The sequence below is a fragment of the Panthera pardus genome, unplaced genomic scaffold (genome assembly GCF_024362965.1).
Source record: "Panthera pardus isolate Hobbes unplaced genomic scaffold, ASM2436296v1 HiC_scaffold_13, whole genome shotgun sequence".
Lineage (NCBI taxonomy): Eukaryota > Metazoa > Chordata > Mammalia > Carnivora > Felidae > Panthera > Panthera pardus.
The window spans coordinates 20,948,870-20,969,691 of NW_026526688.1; the positions used below are offsets into that span (position 1 = coordinate 20,948,870).

Below are 20,822 nucleotides of genomic sequence, written 5' to 3' on the forward strand. Positions count from 1 at the left end.
GAACTCATGCCTTCCTCCACTCATAAGTAAAAGGGAGGAAACATTCATTTACTCGACATTCTGGGAGAGAGAAAACTCGTAAATGTTAAATAAACTCACTAAGACCATGTATGTAGGCTCATGAAGATCGAAGATACTTGCCTTGTACTTTTAAATTGCATGCTGCACTGTACTTAACAATATCACAGCCAATTTCCACCTATCGGAAAGCAGCACAGGATTCCAGATACCATCCAGTGTTCTTGCTGTTTAGTTTTTAGACTGGTGGGAGTCAGGGAGCTAAGTAAATAATTCTTTCAGAGTGGCTAAATCAAGGAGTGTTGAGGAGAGAGTACCACAAGCAAATAAGAAATGGTCCTAGAGCAATAGCTAGGAGACATTCAGTGACTTAGACTGGAAACTGGGAGAAGACCTGTACCAACAATTCTCCATACTCTTGCTGTGTGACTTCCAGTTTTGAGGTTGAATCTCTGTGTTTCCAGTATAGGCCTTCATAGGAAGGGAATGTACCTCTTTGTCCCAAATAGAGTGTCCAGCTGTGCTATTCTGACCAGCTAGCAGAGTGCCTGGAACATGGTGGGTCCTCCTAATTACGGAAGGGCATAAGGCAGTACATAAAGTCAGGAACCGAGAGGCAATTGTAAAGTGGGAAATATATCTGATGGCTGTCTTAGGCAATAATGTGTATAAAGGTAGTAGTGTAAGGTAATTACACATGAAAATTCATAATTCCTCAAAAGTAAACATTTACACTCTTCGCAGGAGATCATGACATAAGTTGCAAATGGAGATGTCAAGGTAAGAGTGGAAAATGGGAAAAAAAATTGTTTTTTGTCCTTTTCTCCCCACTATACCTCTAGTAACTCTTCCAGCCTTGAGTATCCAAGAGCCTTTATTGCAGCTTCTTGGCCTCGGTACCTCTTCCAGGAGACCCACCTATGCAGCTCACCTTCCCAATTAATCCCCACCACCACCACCCCCTGCCACCCACAACATTTGCTTTCTCTTTGGAGCGTTCTCAGATGCCAGTTTAGAAAGGAGCTGATTAATTCATGCACAGGCAATATTCTTGAGGTTTTTGCCCTTAGATAGGTTTTGCCTATCTCTAAGAAGATAAATGACTTAACTGGAAAACTCAGGCTCCTCCCATCCCTGTCTGAAATAATTGAAAGAAAAACAAAAAAGCAAAAGTTAAAGTGTCTTCAGTAGAATTTCCAGTCACAGGTAAATGGGTGACACACTCAGGGATATGAGGGTCTAAATTAGTATCCTCTTATAAAGGTGACCACGTGTCATCAGATTCTAAGTATTCAATTAAATTTTTAAAACATTAATACCAAAAGGTCATTCAAAAGCCCTGTTTATTTTAGAGACTGACACACTAGCAATGCACAACGATGCTGTCAAGAAAGCATTTTTGCTTTCTTGTCATGTAGAAACTGAGAGCAGGGATCTCGAACTGGATTTGAATCCTGATCCCTCCTACCTGCTGGAACTTCCTGGGCAAGTTTCCTCACCAGGATGGAGCCAATTCCTCCCTCCTGGAATCATTATGAGGATAAAATAAGATGAGTCTAAAGCTCTTTGTGTAGTCATTCAGATTAATTCATATTAATATATAATTTCTAGCTCAAGCACTGTACTATAGTCATAATTACATATTCTTCATATAACAAATAGTATCAAATAGCATCAGTTTCATACCATGTTCTGGTTAGAATAATATTCTGAAATGGGAGCTGGGGACAAAGTTGAATCACTAATTTGTTCAACTTGTTAGGCATTTATTTCCCAGTGAGAATGAGATTCACATTCCTTTGCAGGCTCTAGAGAACTGTCTCCGGGAGCAAGCACGACTCAGAGCCCAGGTGCACCTGCTCGAGACCCGGGTCAAACAGCAACAGGTCAAGATCACCCGGCTTTTGCATGAGAACGAAATCCAGTTCCTCGATAAAGGAGAGGAGAATATTGTCATTGACCTTGGAGGCAAAAGGCAATATGCAGGTCAGAACCTATTTTTCTTAAGTGTTTCAGTAACTTATGACCCACACCCCTGTGCAATGGTGGTGCTCATTATTTGGTCACTTCAGGTTTTGCTAAAGAGCTTTTCCTATTCTAATAACAAGGAGCATGAACATTATACCAAATGTGAATTTGGTATAAATTTAAATAATTTTTTTAATTTTTTTAAAATGTTTTTATTTATATTTGAGACAGAGCATGAGCGGGGAAGGGGCAGAGAGAGAGGGAGACACAGAATCTGAAGCAGGCTTTAGGCTCTGAGCTGTCAGCACAGAGCCCGACACGGGGCTCGAACTCACACACTATGAGATCGTGACCTGAGCTGAAGTCGACGCTTAACCGACTGAGCCACCCAGGCACCCCGGTATAAATTTAATTTTATCCTTTTCTCTCTCTTATCTCTGAGGGGATATTTAATGTCAATGCTAAATATCTTAGAATTTCTGTAGTTTAAAGAGAGATCAAAGACAAGAGATTGTTTACATATGGTGTGCAAATGACATATCTGAAAAATTTTAAAGTTTTGTTTTTGTGTAGCATTTCTCGTTACATTTATACAGTTTTCCCTTCCGAGTCCCTTATGTGCCTTAGGGTAGTAAATGAGGTAATAGAATAAAAGGGCAGAGAAAGAAAAAGGGATCACAATTATTTAGGGAAATACAAGGGTTGTTTCTATGTGCATATTTTACGGTTTGATAATTTTCCTTTCGATTAGGTCATTGTTTCCACCCAGAAACTTAATGATCTTAAACTGTCAACACATTCACTGCACATATCGTTATTCTTTATAGAGAACTATTCATTTGCCTTCCTCCAGGCATCTTTTAAAGTAAACAAACCATAGTTGTCAGTAAGGAGGATGCCATTTACAGCACTTTGTTTATATGTCTGCTCTAGCTACTGGGATGATGTATTATAATTTCTTTGTTCATGAGTCTATCCTGATCAATTGAGCAGGCACTTCATTAGGAATGATGTCTCATCATTCTTTCTTCCCTGTTGCCCATTAGAGTACCTGGAAAATAACAGAGCCTCACATTTATGAATGAAAGCAAGGTAGTACAGAAAGATAGGAATAGCTAAATAAGCAAATATAAGTTGGAAAATATATCTGACTGTAATTGAAAAACTACAGAGGCTAAAGAGATTCCAGGCTGACAGAATAAAGACATCTTTATTTTGTGTTTCTAAATATACTCATCAGTGAAGCATATAAGAATTATGAGAATTTTAGAAACTATGCTTCAATGAAATGTTCCCTTTTTCTTTCTTTACCAAGAACCTAATCTCTTTCTGGTCAGACATTTGCCCAGGGCTCCTGACACTCTGTTGTCCAGTCACTTGATCCCTTACCCTTGATTCTTGGAATCCAACTACTTTTCCCCCTTTCCGGATCAGACAGAGGCCTGTGGTAGAGGGAATGGATGTAGGGTGATGATGGCTCGTGGCTCGGCAGCATGGAACAAAAAGGAACCAAAGACAGCTCGGATAAAAATAGGCTTGGGAAACAAAGAGACTGTCTGAAGCAATCTCAGGGCAAAGAACAGGAACTAGAACCTCAGAAGACATCAGTGAAAGAAGGCTCAGGAGAGCAATTGAACAAGAAGTACAATCAGTTGACATTCCTTGAAGACGGTGATTCTCAGCCAGGTCTACAGATAGAATCACCTCGTGACTGTTAAAATGCTGACGCCTATGAAGAACTGTGGAGGGTCTGAGGTTTTACTCCATTTGCAACCTAAAGACTTAGCCTGCCTCGGTTTCACGGGTGTTGGCAGAAGATAAGAGACTCCTGGGTCCGAGACAAGAACTTCATGTTTGTACCAATATCCCTTGATTGCAAATACTAAGGAAGCAATGTGGAGAATGTGCAGGCAGTGGGCTGTGTCCAGGTGAGGAACCCTGAGTTTAGTAAATCTCAATCTTTTATAATGGGTTACAAGCAAATCTGCCCAGTCTTTTCTCCTTTGCAAGAGAGTTATTTCTATGAAAGTGGGCAGAAACTAACCTGCCATCTGCTCTAGAGGGAGACACTGTCTCTATCTTATAAGGCTGTTTACTATACAAAGATCCCTGAAAAAATAGTCCAGAACATATACTCTGCTTGCAAAATATGCAGGAAGGCAATTGACCCATGGGAAACTGTCTACAAATAGTGTCCAGGTTCCACTCCAGACCAATTAAATGAGAATCCCTACAAGACTGCAAAGGATTTGTGCTTTTGCTGATGGGTGTGGATGAGATTGTTCAAGACCAGAATCAGGTCAGGCTTCTCCCCACATTTCTTCCCACAGGCTGAGGAGGACCGAGATTTCCTGGGGCCACCTAGTATAGAAGGCTTTACTTCTTTTCAGATAGGAGGTAAGGCATTGTAGCAATTGAATACCCTTTTCATTCGACGAATGTTGAGGCCTAATTGTAATGTGGTCATTTATCCACTCAGCAGGTTTCAGCTACCTATCCTGAGACTGTGGAAAATGTAAGAAACAGATGTCAGGGTTGGATCTCACTGGATTAATCAGGCCAATCATTGTTGATAACAAGGTTGATTCAGAGAAGGGAGTAACCAGAATGGCCAAAAAGCCATTTGACTGATGACTTTGTCTTATGGACTGAGTTGTGTGCACCCCCCATATGAGCTTCATATGTTGAAGCTCTAACCCCCAGTGTCTATAATATGATTGTATTTGGAGATAGGGCCTTAAAAGAAGAGATTAAGTTAGAATGAGGCCATTAGAATGGGCCCTAATTCAGTCTGACTGGTGTCCTTATAAGAAGAGATGACGGCGGCACTGATGCACAGAGGAAAGATGATACGAGGCTACAGCAAGAAGGCAGCCATCTGTAAGCCAAGGACAGAGGGTTCAGAAGAAACCAACGCTACTGGCACCTTATGTGATTCCAAAAGTAGGTACACAGCTGGTCACAAGGACAAGGAACTGATGGATGCAAGAGAAGCACCTTTATTCCAAATTCCAAACTAAGCCCCAAACCCAGGAACTCTGAACAGGTTGTGAACACAGATTCAAGTGTTCAATAATGGCAGGAGGCAGGTGATTGGATGTTTGTTACTAGGACTGTGTATGAGAAAACTCAGTCGTGGGAAGACTCAGGCTTAGGAGCTGAAACTCCAATCCCTGTGTCAAGAAATGACAAGAAGTGGGAGACAAGAAGTCACCAAGGAGTAAGGCAGAAATCAGTTACTAGAAAATGAAAATACCAAGATCAGAGGAGGCCTGACTGCATAAACAGGAATTGGATGGAAGAGTCATATGCTCAGGGTCTATACAAACCATTGTAGGGTGTGTGTGTGTGTGTGTGTGTGTCTGTCTGTCTGTCTGTCTTGTAACATTATAGCACATAAAATAAGATAGATGATAGACATTTTCTGGTTTGGGATATAACAGCTAAAAAAAAAAAATCCAGGGGGGCACCTGGGTGGCTCAGTCAGTTGAATATCTGACTCTTGATTTTGGCTCAGGTCATGATCTCACAGTCGTGGGATCGAGCCCTGCATTGGGTTCAGCGTTGGTAGGAGCCTGCTTAAGATTGTCTCTCGTGCTCTCTTTCTACCCCCCTCCCCCACCTCAAAAAAACCCCCCAGAAGTTAGTAGAACTATGTAATATTCTTCATATATGATGAATACAGTATGAAATATATAGTTTAATTGTACTTTATTTTGTAGCATATAGACAAATAGTACTAAAGAGCCTGCCAAAGGCAAACCCTTGATAAATATATAATAACCATAAATTCCAAAAAGTATATATTTAACATAATATATAATATTGTATAAAATATATAAGAACTTGCTACCAAAGTTTATATTTTTGGTCTCCTTAAATTAAAAATATCAAATGTTCATTGGGGTTCCTGGGTGGCTCAGTCAGTTAACTGTCTGACTTTTGATTTTGACTCAGGTCATAACCTCACAGTTCGTGAGTTCAAGCCCCACATCAGGCTCCACACTGACAGTATGGAGCCTGCTTGGTATTTTCTCTCTCCTCCTCTTTCCCTGCCCCTCCCCTGCTTGTGTGTGTTATCTCTCTATCTTAAAATAAACAAATACACTTAAAAAAATTAAATATTCGTGTACACCATCTGTAGAAATATAAATTTCTTCTTATTTACAAGTTACTATTTTATTACTAATTTGTTTTCTGAATTCTAATTCATCTCATGGTCAAAAACACATAATTGCTTATAACCTAGCAATTTGTGCAGATAATGCACAAATCATGCGATTTTATACAACATATAATTAAATATATCTTATTTTGAAGTTTTTGGCTGCTATTAAATTATGTACTTAAATTAAAAGATACCAAATTCACATTAATTGGTGATAATTACCACAGCCCGTGGCATCACATCTGTTCAGCCAACAAGACCACTGGTTTAGCCAGATCCCCTCCTGCAAGGCCTTCAATCTTTACAAGACAGTCACTTGAGGCATGTGTAGTGATTAAGGTGTTGCCTCTGAAGCCTGGTTTGAAAGTCCAGCTGCCCATCTTGGTAGCTGTAGCCTTTGGGCAAGTTACCTAATCTTTATATCCTTCATTTTCCTCATCTGTAAAATGGGAATGATAAGAATGGTTCTTTGTCGTAAAGATTCAGAGTTAACACATGTAACATGATTACAGTAGCATTTCATACAAAAGAGGTGCTCAGTGAATGTCAGCTATCTATCCACATTGTTATATACTCTCTCCCTTGTTTTCAGAGGAGAGAGCCTACCCACCCTACCCTTCAAGAATCCTGCCCTCTCCAAGGAACCAGCATCCTTTCTTCTTGTTTCCTTTCTAATGTCACGGGGCAGGTGGGGATAAAGAATGGCTACAGCAGGGCTAGTTCTAGCATTTCCCAGCATGCCTTTGGGGGCAGCTGAGCTCATGCTGGCCTTTCTTTGAATTTAGAGTGTGGAGTACTTAGTGCCTTCGGGCTTCAGCTTTGAGCTCAGCCACCATTGTGGGACAAAAGGGAAAAGTCCATTTGGCAAGCTGTCGTGTCACTTTGTGAAGCTTAAACATTCAGAAGCCTTCCAACATGGCTTGCTTTCTGCATGATCAGAGAAAGCGTTCACCTCTTCCAGTTTGGCACAGTGTTTGTCAGCGGGCAGGCAACCCTGGCCTCACTCTAGTATTATGTAAGCATCCAAAAATCCCCCTCTTTTTTTTTTTTTTTTTTTAAGTCCCGGGAACATGGAGCTTTCCGATCCTGCCCTTGCCTGCGTATTATCTGGGGAGTTGAGTGGGTCAAAACATTTTGAAAATCATAGTTTCAAATATCTAGTTAATGTTTTATACCCTACATTGTTTGAACTTCCTGCTGTGGAGGTGCAAGTCCCATTTTCACATTTCCCCAAGGCAGCCTCCTTATTTCTAACTTCTTTCATATGAGCAATTTTGCTACTCATGCTTCTTTGAGGTTTTTTAATTTGTTGGGTATTTTTTGTTTTTGATTTTTTTTTTAAGTTGAAAGCTTTGCTCTGGATCTTAAGTTATGTTTGGATTTTTCCTCTGGGAAGAAGGACACATTTTTAAAAACACAAACTTGCAGTTGGCATAAAATAGAAACAAATAGAAAATGTTGGCTCCACATGCAATATTCACAAAGTTTTCCAGAGGCAAATGCTATAGCTAATCATTTCCATATTTGCCTGGAAAACAGCCTGAATCTTTGGAGTCTTTACTATTCAGCTCTTTGGTAGGAGATTACATGTAAGCAAAGAGCTCTATCCTTAACAGGGTTAAAATCTGCTTACTTTAATGAAAAGTGTTGTACAATCTACTTGACCACAGAATGTAAGCTTTTGAGCAACATTGAACTAATTTTAGGTGATGTTTTTCTTCTTGTTTAATTGCCAGAAAAGGACCTCTTTCTCTCTCTTTCTCTTTTTTTTTAAGAATCCAACACGCACAAAGAATGTGCTTCTGAATCTCAGATATAAATATACGAATATAGCCTAAATCATCACAAAGATGAACATCTCACCACAGCAGTAGTATATGATTGGTCTTAACCTGGTGAGGGCTTCAGAAAGTGACAAAGGGTCTTTATTTTCTTGTCTAATTCCTACCGCCCATTCCATCTTTTTGGCATGCAGTATATATCACTTGTAACAAAATGGATTTGTGACAATTTGGCATCAAAACAACGAAAAAGAAGAAAGAACTTTAAAATATGCTAGCAGAATGGAATTATCCAATCAGGAAAAGAAAAGAAAAGAAAAGATTGTTTTTTTAAAGGAAGGAAATTAACAAAATGCTAAGGGTAAAATGTGAAAGTCAGCTATAATTTAAGTTATAGTGTTTTTACTCAAAACTCTGCAACTAAGTATTCTTGAGACGATCTCTTGACGGTGGCCACCTACTTCAACCACCCCTTACACAGCTTCCTGGATGTTGAACCTGTAGTGAGGTCCATACTGCCAAATTCTCTAAAAGTGTGTACAAATCAGCCTAGATGAGACCCAGTGGATGTTAATTTATTCTACCTTCAAGTAGTTTAAGAAATAGATACTACTTTTCGGCGACAGACTGGTAGTTATGTTTGCTTCAAAGGTCAAAGAAATATCCTGGCAAAAAGAATGTGGGGATAAAAGGAATAGCAGAAGCTTGCGATTTTTAGCAAAAGCACCTAAGAATGCATGGACTGTTGGAAATTTCAGTGGGCTACTAAAAAATCTGCTGAAACTGGGAAGTTATAAGAATCTAACAAGAAGATTACTACTTTGAATTCATCTCCAATGTTCAGGATGATTTATAATGCTGTAAGTCAAGATAACCCATATTATATTATTTGCTCGAGGTTCTATTTCTACTTTAATTTAGCTTCATAGGAGAGATAAGTTCTCTTTTTTTTTTTTTTTTTAAATTTTTTTTTTTTTTTTAACGTTTTATTTATTTTTGAGACAGAGAGAGACAGAGCATGAACGGGGGAGGGGCAGAGAGAGAGGGAGACACAGAATCGGAAGCAGGCTCCAGGCTCTGAGCCATCAGCCCAGAGCCCGACGCGGGGCTTGAACTCACGGACCGGGAGATCGTGACCTGAGCCGAAGTCGGACGTTTAACCGACTGAGCCACCCAGGCGCCCCGAGATAAGTTCTCTTATTCTGTCAGATAAGGCTATAAGTTCCACTTAAATATGCTATGATCTATTGAACATATATAATTTTTTAAGTGTTTGCACAAAAATCAGAAATGAGAAACCAAATCCCTGTTTTATTTCTTTTTTATTTTCATGATCATGTCAAGGAGATAAAATTAAATACTAGAAAAGGAAATAAGACTTTCCTAATATCTACTGGAAGATATACAAGATGCAATTTTAAAAAGCTGATTATCTACACCATGTGTTTATCTATCTCCATTGGTATTGAGTAATCTTATCCAGAGGCTCCTATGGGGGAAAAAAAGGCATATAACAAATGTTACATTACCTTGTTTTGCAAACAGACTGTTCGGAGATTTTTAATGATGGGTATAAGCGCAGTGGATTTTACAAAATCAAACCTCTCCAGAGCCCAACAGAATTCTCTGTTTACTGTGACATGTCTGATGGAGGAGGATGGACTGTAATTCAGAGACGATCTGATGGCAGTGAGAACTTTAACAGGTGTGCTAATTATGATGCAAGGATTTATTTGGAGTAGCATGTGTGAGATTTGTAACAAGTAAAGCATTTTTATTATATCCTGAGGTCTATAATTAGAATTTCACTCTTTCCAAATAAGAATACTGAAAGTGCATTTGCTAATCAAAAAAAAATATTGGGGGGGGTAATTGGGGAAGGTGGTGGGCACCTTAGTTACTACTGCAAAGGTCCTTTTGGGTTCTGCTAAAATCAGCTTTCATTTCAAATTTTTTAGAGGCTGGAATGACTATGAAAATGGCTTTGGAAATTTTGTTCAAGAAAATGGTGAATATTGGCTGGGTAATAAAAATATTCACTTACTGACCACACAAGGTAAGGTTTGTCTGATATCTAATTCACTTGAAGTATAGTTAAAACACACACACACACACACACACACACACACACACACACGCACGCACACACACACACACACACTAAAGGGGCACCTGGGTGGCTCAGTCAGTTGAGCTTCAGACTTTGACTCAGGTCATGATTTCATGGTTCGTGGGTTTGAACCCCACTTTATGCTTTGTACTGTGACAGCTCAGAGCCTGGAGCCTGCTTCAGATTCTCTGTCTCCCTCTGTCTCTGCCCTTCCCTACCCCCATCCCCTCCTCTCTCAAATATAAATAAGCATTAAAAATAAAAATAAAAAACACGTTAAAATGTTTTCTACTAAACCATAGGCAATGGAATGAATTCAGTAAGTGCTGTGTTTTGCAGATGCCAATGATCCCTTTCGAGCAACAATCCCCTTTATAAAATGTGGCCACTTAAAACTAGGACTAGAGGCAATGAAACTAGATCTGGGCTGAGGTGGGAGAGTTCTCATCTATTTATTTTCAATTTATGGAAAGGAAATGTAGTGTCCTAATCCTTCGTTTTTTAATGCCTCAAATTCCTCAAAATAGCCATACTGGGTCAACTATCTATTGCCATAATAAGTGTGTAACAAGCTACTTCAAGATTTGCTGACTTAAAGCCACACTCATGTATTATTCCTCACAAATCTACAAGTTGGCTGAGCGGTTTTGCTCATCAGGTCTGTGTTCTGCTGATCTTGGCTGGGCTTGCTCATGGGTGTGTGACCAGCTTCCGGGTCTGCTGGGAATTTAAGGGGGAAAGAAGTAGACTCAGTGGAAGGAGTTAAAAGTCGCATTGCAAACGTTGAGGCAAAGAATTGGGCACTTGGGGCTGTTTTATACAAATACCCTAATAAATATCCTGTCTCCATCCCCATCAACTTTTAATTTGAAAAATTTCAAAGATACAGCAAAACGGAAAGAAGATTCAACCTACCACCTGGATTCTACACTACCATTTGCTGGTTTTTTTTAAATTGTTTTCATTACATACCTATCCATCCATCAAGCCATTTTATTTTATTTTATTGATATATTTCAAATTGCAGACATCTATACATTTCCTGCTATGTACCAGTGCATGTGTATCTTCTCCTAGAGTTCAGTATTTGTCTAAAATATCATTTGATGAATTTTCTCAGCTTCTCTTTGCCATGTTCATTTTCTCCAACTCATTGCCTTCCTTGCCTCAATTGTAAGTCTGAGATTGTAGTCAGCCCCATTCGGGTCTGATTTAGAATGTTTCATAAAAGGCAATTGTATTGCTTAACAAAGCATGCTATATCACACTGGCAATGCATTAAACATAAAAGCAAGGGTTTGCTTGTTTCATTCAAGTTAGGGAAAGTGACTGGTGTTTTTATATCCACAATTTATAAGTATAATTATAGGGATATAATTATAATTATAGGGATCTTTGAGACACTATAGAAGATGAATAATCCTAGAACCCTGCTTGTCCTTCTTGTGATCAATGCTATCTAAATTTATATAAGATTTCCCTTCCCTCAGTGTATTTATTTTATTTTATTTTGAGTATTTTATGATATATATAACATTTATCATAGTGCCTTTTTTGCACATTAATATTTATCGGGTTTCCTATCGAAACTATGAAAACTCCACGAAGTAACCCTTAGCTCCTTGCAAATATACAAAGTTCAAATTAGTTGTTAAATTATTATTAAATGCTCATTCACCCAGATGCACTTTGCCAACACATCTGCTTCCCTTTCGTGTTTTAATGGGTACTCGGGCTGCTACTGTCATGACAGCAAAAATGTATTTATCAGTTCTAGGTTTCACAACCACATATCACATCATCCCAAGGAAAAGCATGCCTTTGTCCCTGCATTCTTTAATTGTGAGCGCACCTAAGGCTAGTGAATTTCCCCTGAAAATAGCTTTATCTCCATTACATAAATTTTGACTGCAAGTGTTTGCAATAATATTAATTTAGGAACGGTCTATAATGGCCTTTTTATTTATTTATTGTCCATAAAGATATTTAGATGGTTACCTGAAACATTGAGACTGACTTTATAGCTCTTCCATAATGCAAGGTATTTAACTTAGCCTGCCATACTGTTCTCATCCACTTCACAGTCTTGGCTCACATAACCATTACTGCCCTTCCATCAGATTAGAGGAGCCTCTTCCAAAATTCCACCTTAGAGAGCTCCATGGGGGGCAGGGCCTGTGGTACTAAAGCACCAAGGTCACTGGAAGTTTACACTCCTCCCACACTCAGTAAGGGGCAAGCTGGCATTTCCTGCCCAAACAACCCTGAGCTTGTTTCCAAAACCTGTTCATGCCTCTTCTTCATCTAGCCCCCTTGAGAAGATGGTGTTACTGGTGTGCACATCGCTGAGCCTGAGGGGAGGTAAAGCAACAACTTTTAGTGTGGGTGTAAACAGAACTTGGATGTGCAGCCTAGAAAGTGCACAAACGTGGTCGAGGCCCTTTTTGTGTGCATGACGGAGACAGAGATAGGGATAGGAAGAGAGGAGGCCGACCACAGACAAGACCTGGGTGATGGGGCCAGAGGGTCTCTCTCCCTGGGCCTCCATGTTCTGGCTTGGATCCCAAGGAGACTAAGACCGTAAGTTCAAACCTGATCTTCTAGGTCATTGTGAAATTTTATTTATCAAAGTAGGAGAATAGAACATATATTATCTAACAGTTTGTTTGACTTATAATTTTCTGGTTCCTGACTCTTCAAAAAAAGAGAAAGAGTAATAACTGTGATTCACAAATGATGGGACAATGGAGAAAAGAAGATGGCTTGACGCGACCAACTAGTTATTATTTACTTTTAAGATTAACATTCTTACTGAAAGTAAGAAAAAGAAGATAAATGTTTAAACTTCTTAAAACTTCTCTTCTTTCATTGTTAGGCTTCTTAATGTATTAGCTAAATAATAACTTAGTTTCTGTTGTTCTTTGTCAAGTGAATTGTACTAGACTTGACCTATGATAAATCTAGTAGAAATTTTCCACCTTCAATATTATGTTCCTAGCTCTTTTCAAGCAAAATACACAATGAAATGTTCATGTTGTAAATACAATAGAGCCACTGTTTATTCTTTCAAAACGGAATGATAGCAGAAGGAAACAGTTTAAGTAAAATAGAGCTATGAATTATTTTTAAAATTCAATAAATCAATGTCATCTCACACCTCAAAAATATCCTATTAATTCTTGTTGTTTTTTTTTTTTTTCAGGAGACTACACTTTAAAAATTGACCTTGCAGATTTTGAAAAAAATAGCCGTTATGCACAGTATAAACTTTTTAAAGTTGGAGATGAAAAGGTAGTAAAATTTTCAAATAAGTAACATTATGAATTAATGTATAAAATATAAACCCTGAAGTCAGTGGAAACAAAAATACACGGTAGAACCTGTTTTTTGTTTATTAAATAAACATATTATTAACTAACATTAATTATTAAATTATCATATTACAGTGACAACTGATAGTGGAACTTGCCTCTTTGTCTTTAGAATTCCTATGAGTTGAATATCGGCGAATATTCTGGAACAGCTGGAGACTCCCTTACAGGGAATTTTAATCCTGAGGTGCAATGGTGGGCTAGTCACCAAAGAATGAAATTCAGCACACGGGACAGAGATAATGACAACTACGAAGGGAATTGTGCAGAAGAAGATCAGTCTGGCTGGTGGTTTAACAGGTTTGACATTTTATAAACACTATTGTAATGGCATTGATGATATCTCACTGGTGGGCATTAATTATAACATGAGGTAATGTTGTCTTCTTTGTAGTACTGGTATTATTATGTAATCACACTTACTAGAATTCTTCAGTGATGAAGTATTTTTGAGGATTTGTTCATTGTGTGCATTAATAAAGCTTGAAAGGTGTTACAGAAATAAATCAAATTACTACTTCTGCAAAGATTGTTTGCAACCTGAACTATGGGTGAGTTATCACAAATAGTTGGCCACAGATTGACATGAAAGAATAGGGAGCATTTATCATAAGAGAAATATTTTCAGTGTTCTAATAACCAGTTTGGTCTTTACCTTCTCTTATCACGTGATGGCCATGTTATTTTTGTAAATTTTTCGATGTAATACTACTTTTAAATCACAGTGACTTCCACTGAGCTCCTCTCAGTGCAGAAACTTCCTCTACAGTATTCTGACATTTAATTCCACCCTCTGGTTGAATACTTCAGTGTTACTTTATCAGCTAGCTCACTCTGGGTTTTTTTATTGTACTAAGTTTTTCCTTTTATTCATCTGAATTCTGCCTTCTTATACTTCACCAGATTTTCTTCTCAGTAGTTAAAGAGCAATTGTAATTCCTTTTTAACATAGTGCTGCAGGCAGTGGATGAGAAGACATTTATTGTATTCCTCAATATTTTCTCTCCTCTAGGCCAGATATGCTTGACTCATTGAACTGTTCTCCACCCAAGATGGTTTCCAGACAGCTCCCTTTGTTGTAATTACAAAGTTTAGGCAAGAATGGAAACTTCATACAGTCTCCCTTAAAAATAACCTGAAGCGTCTGCTGTCTGCAAAGCAGATGTGCCCCAACTGTTAGGCAGTGCATGAGTTTTGAACGTCTTCTTTTCTTGTTAGAAAACAAACACTACTTCAAAATGTCTGGACATTTAAATTTTCCATTATAGAATCTTTAGTGAGTATTCCTGGAGTGTCAGATTTTCCAAATTATTGAAGACTATTCATTTAAGTTCCAAATCCAAATTTTAACCTTTTTTTTTCTTACATAAGTACTTACAAAGCATTTTAGAATCCTGTCTTATGAAATAGAGGTATATCAGGCATATGTTAACTTTCCTGAAAATCATGGGAGTCCTCCCTATGAGCATTTGGTGATTGCAGGGTGCTGGTTTTAGAGTTGTAGATTCTGCGGGGATACAGCTAGTTGTGGGTAGTGTGGTGGGTCAAGTTGAAACTCAGTGGTTGTAAAATCATTATTTTCTCTGGATTTTGCTTTTGTTTTTTACTTTGTGTCACTTTATAAAATTTTGGTCGCTTGTAAAGGAACTAGAGCACATACATCAGTGAGAGAGAACAGAGAAACAAAGGTATCATCCCTACTTAACAAACCAAAGGTGATGATAGTCTTTTCCCTAGTGGTTTTCTTGTTCTTTTAAAAGGCCATCTTTGTCACTCTCTCTTCCCCCTCCTTTTACTTCCCCTGTCCTTCTAAGTTAGCATTATGTAAAAATTATCAGCATTATATAAAACTGACACATAATTCACTAAGTTGCAAGCATCCCTTAATGTTTGATTTTGAACAGAAGTGCATATACAGAAAAAACAATCATATCAGTTAATATTACCATGTACCTACCTAGTTGACTTGGCTTGGATTGCGTCTAAATGACAACTGGCACACATATTAACACAGGCAAATAAATAATTTACTTGACTTTCGATATCGGGGTTCAGAGATGACAAAGAAAGGTAGCTACTGAGCTGGAGCTGCCTAAGAACTCATCATTATCCGTGAAGCCAAATGAGATGATATGTCTGTAGAGGTGGAAAATCAGTAAAGTTAGAGAAAAAGTCAATTGTTCCAGAAGCTTGGTGCTACGTCTACAGGTCTCCTTTTCTTGTAGTTTAATCCTATCATTTTCTTCCTCCTTATCCTTTTTTTTTTTTTTTAATCCTATAGTTCTTCTAACTTACATGAAGTGTTGGCACTTCATAATTATTACTCACTTACAAAACGTTCTTTCTCCACATGGCAAAGCGGTCACTGAGTGTTGATGTGTTCTCTGCTCTGCATTTGCAAATGCATTCACCAACAGAGCCCCAACCATCTCCCAGTGTGGTTGCAAGTCCTGTTCCAGAAACTGAAAGATGCTGGACAATTGGTCTCAGCATAGCTAAGATGTGGGGCACCTGGCTGGCTTAGTCAGTTAGAGCATGTGACTTTTAATCTCAGGGTCGTGAGTTTGAGCCCCACATTGGGTGTGGAGCCTACTTTAAAAAATAAAAAGAGGGGTGCCTGGGTGGCTCTGTTGGTTAAGCGTCCAACTCTTTTTTTAAAACCATTTTTTTTTACACTTTTTTTTTTTAACATTTATTTATTTTTTGAGACAGAGAGAGACAGAGCATGAACGGGGGAGGGGCAGAGAGAGAGGGAGACACAATCGGAAGCAGGCTCCAGGCTCTGAGCCATCAGCCCAGAGCCTGACTCGGGGCTGAAACTCACGGACCGGGAGATCGTGACCTGAGCTGAAGTCGGACACTCAACCGACTGAGCCACCCAGGAGCCCCAAGCGTCCAACTCTTGATTTTGGCTCCGGTCATGATCTCGTGGTGCGTGAGCTCAAGCCCTACATCAGGCTCAGTGCTGACAGCACAGATGTCTCTAGGAAAACAGAGATGGGCCAAAATATATATTCCAGAGGCTAAGTTTGTTATCTTCTTTTCTAACATTACCTTTCAGGTAGTTTTAAAAACACAGTAGGCTTTGACATTTGCAGAATCAGCATACATAGTTTCAGATTTAAATTAGGAGATTGTCAGGATGGTCGGCAGGAGCAAATCACTAAGCTGGTAAGTGGACCGAGCCAACCATTCAGCATCTATGGGTAAATTATATGCTTTTTTGATTCAACAGTTTGGGTCCTTTCCATAGAGTTTTCAGAACCGTCCCTTGCAAATGTTCTCCTTATACCCTAATGTCTGCCATCGTTTTGTTGGTTAATCAATAAAGAAATATGTAGTGACTCATTGCTAACAGTACACAGAAAATTATCACATACGCCTAGCTATCCATATCAGGGACAAAATTTACAGATTTTAAAGGAGGAAGTGCGACATTCTTAAAATGTATGATTAGCTAACCCACTTATCTAGATTGGAAAAAGAGAGGCTAAAAAATTAACTCCGCAACTTGGACAAATGATTATGGGTCAATTGCTGGGAAAACTTTAAGTGGTGGTTTAGGTTTTGTTTGCTCACCCTTGAGGTTAAAATAATGGATATGTTGGCAATTTTTAAAAGAGGGGGGAGGGAGTCTGCAGCACGAAAGCTAAATCTTGGCAGCGGAAAGGTGAACACGTAAGTGCAAATTATCCAGGGAAGCTGGTTACAAGGCGCCATGCCACACCCTGTTTCCTTAAATCATACCACTCTTGCAAAGGCCAAAGGTTACAAGGTCATGTTTTCGTTTGCTTGCTTTTTTGTTTAAAAGCTATTAAGACCAGAAATGCTTCTTTTACAGTACACGACAGGTGACCTGGGCTATATCCTGAGTTTTGTTAGGGCACACAAACCCATCAGTTAAACCCATCTGCTGTAGAAATCTCCCGCCTTCTGGAAACTAATAAACATTCCCTTGTTGGGGCGCCTGGGTGGCTCAGTCTGTTGAGCATCTGACTTTGGCTCAGGCCATGATCTTGTTCGGGTTCGTGAGTTTGGGCCCGCATCGCGCTCACTGCTGCCGACACAGAGCCTGCTTGGGGTCTCGTGTTCCCCTCTCTCTCTGGCCCTCACTTGCGCGCGCTCTCTCTCTCTCTCTCGAAAATAAATAAAACCTTAAAAGTACATAAATAGATAGATACTCCCTTGTCTGAAAAATGGCAGAAATCATAGTCAAATCAAAGCCTTTTATCGAAAAGGCTTAGGAAGGAGCTTTCTAGTCTGATTGTTTTGTGTTTATTTTCTCTTCCCACTAGGTGTCACTCTGCAAACCTGAATGGCTTGTACCACAAGGGCTCCTACGCTGCTAAAACAGACAATGGGGTTGTGTGGCACACCTGGCATGGATGGTGGTATTCTCTCAAGTCTGTGGTTATGAAAATTAGGCCACATGATTTTATTCCAAATATTGTTTGATTTTCCCTGCTGGGCTTTCTTTCTGCAATTCGTCTCGCTTTAGAGTGCTTTGAAAAATTGGACCTCTGAACGTATACATACACACGTAGATGGCAACTGTTACGTGTGCTACTTTTCATTCCTACCGACCTTTATTACTTATTGTGCTTTCAGCACAGCAAATACGTGAGTCCTTCAAATAAATACAGATTATTGAATTCCTGCATGCAGAAGTTTACGATAAGCGCTTACGCTAAACAAAAAATACAACAGTGCAGAAAACGTACCATGTTTAGGCAATAACACGAGCATAAGTACATAATAAATTAAGTATGAACGCTGTTGAAAAACACATGAAAAAAACAATAAAAAATTAGGACGTGAATTCAAGTCTCTGCTACCGAGCTGGAACTCGGAGACACAATTTAGGATCTCAATCGCTATATGACAATATCCTGTATTTTTAAGCTGTTGGTATAGGTTAAACACTTCTTTCAGAAGCCACATTTTAATTCTTATACCAATCCTGTGAGGTATTATCATCCCCATGTAACACACCTGGAAGTTTGTGGCTCTGAGATTTTGTGACTGCTCAAAGTCACAAAGCTAATACGTACAAGGACTCAAATTCAAATTCAGATACCAATTCCGATATGAAATCCAATGTTTTGCTACCATGCTAGGGCTTTTTTTTTTTTTTTTTAATGTTTACTTATTTTTGAGAGAGTGTGAACGGGGGAAGGGCAGAGAGAGGGAGACACAGAATCCGAAGCAGGCTCCAGGCTCTGAGCTGTCAGCACACAGCCCGCCACGGGGCTTGAACTCACAAACCGTGAGATCATGACCTGAGCTGAAGCCACACACTCAACCGACTGAGCCACCTGGGTGCCCCTACCATGCTACAGCTTCTTGTGGATAGAACTTGAATAGGTGAGATGGAGGCAGAGAACCTTTCAAGTGAGAGTAAAAGTAAGAGTTAAGGCAAGATATTCTAAAAAATATTCGAGTACCAACTATCAGGCACAGAGGATATAGTTCAAGCCCAAATGAAGCTCTTTCTTTTTTTATAAAGACATGCACTAAACATATAATCAAAACAATATAATTTTAAAATCTGAGAAGCATGAGGGAAAAATATGTTCCTGGGGAATGTATAGCAGGGACCTGACCTGGCTTGGGGGAAGGGAATCAAAAACCTTCCTGGAAGAACTTTTTGAGCTGAGGTTTTTTAACTGGTGTAGGCGGGAGATCTTTGTAAACCTTTGTGTAAAGTATGCAAAGTAGGAAAGTGCAAAGAAACAAAAAACAGGTTAGAGAAGCAATATAGCATAGGGATCCTTAAGTCCTTAAACCAAGAATTCTGCCACTGGATAGCTGTGTGACTTGGGTAGGCTACTTAATTTCTCCGAGCCTCAGCTGTCTTATCTGTAAAATGATTACGAGAGTACCTGCCTCACAGGGTTAGGCTGAGGATTACACAAGCATTTCAAATGATGCCTTGTGCAGAGTAAGCAATGAATAAGAACTGTGTGATTATTAGTGAAGTAGGCATTAAGGGATAATACTAACAGATGTCTTGAAATAATAGGTCACATAAAGATGTTAAAGTTAGTTGTGCTTTATCCTCTAAGCACTGCTTCCGAAGCAAGGCTTCTCAATCTTTAATGCCATACAAATTACCTGGGGTCTTGTTTAAATATAGATTTCAATTTGGGACTGGGCCCCAAGGTTTTTGTTTGTAAACAAGTTTCCAGATGATACAGATGTTGCTGGCCTAGGGATCACACTTTGAAAGCAGCAATGTAGGAAACTGAGTTCTATGGGATGGTAATAATACAGGAAACAAAAGGGCTTCTTGCTCAAATGAGTTTGGGAGATGACCACAGATGATCTGTGCAAAATTAAACAGATTTCTTCTTTTTTAAAATGTTTACTTATTTTTGAGGGAGAGAGAGAGAGAGAGAATGGAGAACGAGTGAGGGAGGGGCAGGGAGAGAGGGAGACAGAATCCAAAGCAGGCCCATGCACTGGCAAGGTCAGCACAAAGCCCAAAGTGGGGCTCGACCTTACGACCTGAGCTGAAGGCGGACACTCAACGATCTGAGCCACCTAAGCACCCCGATTTCTTCTTTTTAATATTCTATTGTGCATTCCGAAGTTCTAAGAGGGACATATGGTATGTTGCACTTTTATATCTAGTTAGGAGGATGGTCAGCTGCAAGGTGTAAATCACCTGATTACTCCAGTCCGAACAAATAGAGATTTGTGCATCTTAAGAACTCAGAAGGCAGAACGTCGCCGCCCTACGTGCAATGTGAGAGCTGCTATCTCTGCAATTCACTTTGCTTCTCACTGCTTCAAGTCCATGTCAAAAACAGGAAGAAGGGTGAAGGGTCAACAGACTTCAATTTATACCGTATTGGTCAGAATTGTGTTACATGGTCACTCCATCTGGAAGTAAGATCACGAAAGAGAATGTTGAAGTTTACAGTCTTTAGAACATGCAGGCAAGAGAAGTATCTGCCAGGGCTCCTGGCTGTTCATTTTTTAATGCAGTCTCGTGGGAACAGTGTTCCATATGCCACACTTTGGGAAGGTATAAATATGGGGCACCAGTGAATTTTAAATATGGGTATTATTTGCTCAGGTAGTAGCCTGAAGAATTCACACAATTAGGAGATCAAAAGAAGAAAAGCTTTTAAAGGAGGGGGAAAAAAACCCTAAACGATTCCACAGAGAAGTGGGAGGGGAGCAAAACACGTAAATTACATAAATCTCAGGATAATAGTTTTTCAATGCAGAAGGAATAAAAAAAAATGTTAAGGCCATAAAAAGATGAAAAAGAAAGCATTCTAATGAAAGACCACTGGATTTAGTGATAATGTTGTGTGTGTGTGTGTGTGTGTGTGTGTGTGTGTGTTTAATTTCAATGGACTGCGGGGAGAATAGCCAGAGGCCCAAAAATAAAAGCA

The 20,822-nt window shown here is 39.2% G+C and overlaps 1 protein-coding gene across 3 annotated transcripts in view; it reads left to right on the forward strand.

The window, feature by feature from the left end:
- FGL1 (fibrinogen like 1) overlaps positions 1–18,068 on the forward strand; it is a 52,003-nt gene extending 33,935 nt beyond the window's left edge. For all 3 annotated transcript variants that reach the window (XM_019466719.2, XM_019466718.2, XM_019466717.2), the window contains exons 3-8: positions 1,824–2,004; positions 9,481–9,640; positions 9,894–9,991; positions 13,248–13,336; positions 13,529–13,716; positions 17,712–18,068. In XM_019466719.2, coding sequence (XP_019322264.1) covers positions 1,824–2,004; positions 9,481–9,640; positions 9,894–9,991; positions 13,248–13,336; positions 13,529–13,716; positions 17,712–17,871 — 876 coding nt within the window. In that variant the 3' untranslated portion in view covers positions 17,872–18,068. The remainder of the gene's footprint in view (positions 1–1,823; positions 2,005–9,480; positions 9,641–9,893; positions 9,992–13,247; positions 13,337–13,528; positions 13,717–17,711) is intronic.
- The last annotated feature ends 2,754 nt before the right edge of the window (positions 18,069–20,822 follow it).